The sequence below is a fragment of the Austrofundulus limnaeus genome, unplaced genomic scaffold (assembly GCF_001266775.1).
Source record: "Austrofundulus limnaeus strain Quisiro unplaced genomic scaffold, Austrofundulus_limnaeus-1.0 Scaffold1546, whole genome shotgun sequence".
Lineage (NCBI taxonomy): Eukaryota > Metazoa > Chordata > Actinopteri > Cyprinodontiformes > Rivulidae > Austrofundulus > Austrofundulus limnaeus.
This window is the reverse complement of record NW_013953948.1, coordinates 32,056-33,635: the sequence shown is the minus strand read 5'-3', so window position 1 is coordinate 33,635 and position 1,580 is coordinate 32,056. Positions and strand designations below refer to the sequence as shown.

The 1,580-nt window shown below is 47.7% G+C and overlaps 1 protein-coding gene across 1 annotated transcript in view; it reads right to left on the bottom strand.

Annotated features, from left to right (window-relative positions):
• The window catches only part of slc22a23 (solute carrier family 22 member 23), a 14,977-nt gene that overhangs the window by 2,628 nt on the left and 10,769 nt on the right, over positions 1-1,580 (bottom strand). The window contains exons 6-7 of the mRNA XM_014032811.1: positions 940-1,042; positions 636-862 (exon numbers count right to left, since the gene is read on the bottom strand). Coding sequence (XP_013888265.1) covers positions 636-862; positions 940-1,042 — 330 coding nt within the window. The remainder of the gene's footprint in view (positions 1-635; positions 863-939; positions 1,043-1,580) is intronic.

The window sequence follows — 1,580 nt, the reverse complement described above, 5'->3', positions numbered from 1 at the left end:
GATAAAAAGTTTGGGAACCACTGGTGTAGACCACCTTCGCACCCTATACAGGGCCATCAAAGCCACAGCCACACCAACTGAACTAACAAGAAACCCCATAATTAAAAAAATAAATGAAAAACCTACTCATAAAAAGAAGACTGGTCCCACGTGAGTAGAGGAGGGAGGAGAAGACATAAAAAGTGCTACAGACCAGCTCCATTTATAGGTGGGCAAGTCAGCTTACCAATCAGAGCCTTTAAATAAAAAACGTTTTAACTTATAAGAAGTAACTAATTCTAAAAATTACAATATTTCCTCTAAAAAAAAACAAAGGAAAAAATACTCAACTATAAACAAAAACAATCTGGAGAAAAAAATGTGCTTGAAGCACGTTACAGTTCGTAAGCACAAAGAGCAGAACGGCTGACTCAGAATAATAAAAAAAAGAAAAAGCCTGGAGAAGTGGAACAGTTTACCACAGGAGGCTGAATAATGACTTGTTGCTACAGATGTAGGTCAGAAACTGCAGAATCTAAAACCTCATGAGCAGCGTCCTCGCACCAGAAAGGATTTTCAAAATAAAACGACACTTCTAAACTCAAAGTTCAGCTGCTTAGACTAAACCAGCTGAAGGTTCTGGTTTCATTACTTACGGTTCAGGAGCCCCAGCTGYAGCAGAGACGCCAGAGCCGTCACAATCATGAAGGCCAGCAGCCCCCCGCGGCGCCCCATCAGCCCCACGGCGGGGCAGAGGGCCAGGCAGGTGGCCACGGCGATGCCAGCCATGGTGTAGTAGTCGGCGCGGCACAGAGCCGTGGGCTGGGCCTCCGGGTCCATCATGCTGCGGGCGAAGCAGTGGTGGATCCCGTACCCCGTCAGGCTGCACAGAAACATGCGGGGATTAGGCGGGGCGAGGAGAACTAGAGCGACACGAACGTCCGCTTCGGCGGCGCTTACGAGTTGACGCACAGCACCACGATGTTCTTCCACAGGTTCCTGGTGCTCATCATCTTCACCACGCAGCTCCGCTGGGGCTTCCTGTGCATCTCCTGCTCCAGCTCTGCAGGGAAACACCAGGCTCTAATTAAACGCTGTGTGGTGGGACATTTTAGCTCAGAGAAGATGAAGTGCTGCGGCGCTCGGCTGCTGACACACAAGGTGTGAAACTCTCGCACCACAAGGGGGAGGAAGTGTTGGCGCCAAGGACCAGAGAGACAGAGGGAGAGAAGATCTTTAAGGGAAATTAGCACCAAATCATAAAAAGCAGCTCTGAGCTGAGTTTATATTGGTCCAGACCAGGGGTCACCAATACGGTGACCCCACCCGGTCACTCGCAGGACACCTTCTAAAAATAGCACTGATCGTCGGAGAGGCAGCGCTCTAAATGCTAAAAAAAGGAACCAAAACTCMCCCGTTAAACTCACATCTCCCGTTAAACACTCAAAAAATTCTCTCCTTTGAGTCCCKCTGAACTCCAAAAAATGGGCATATGTTTCAAGATTCTGCTTCCTTTCATTTCGTTTATTGTACAGCGGGTAAAATAAGTATTGAACACGTCACCATTTTTCTCAGTAAATATATTACTAGAGGTGCTAATG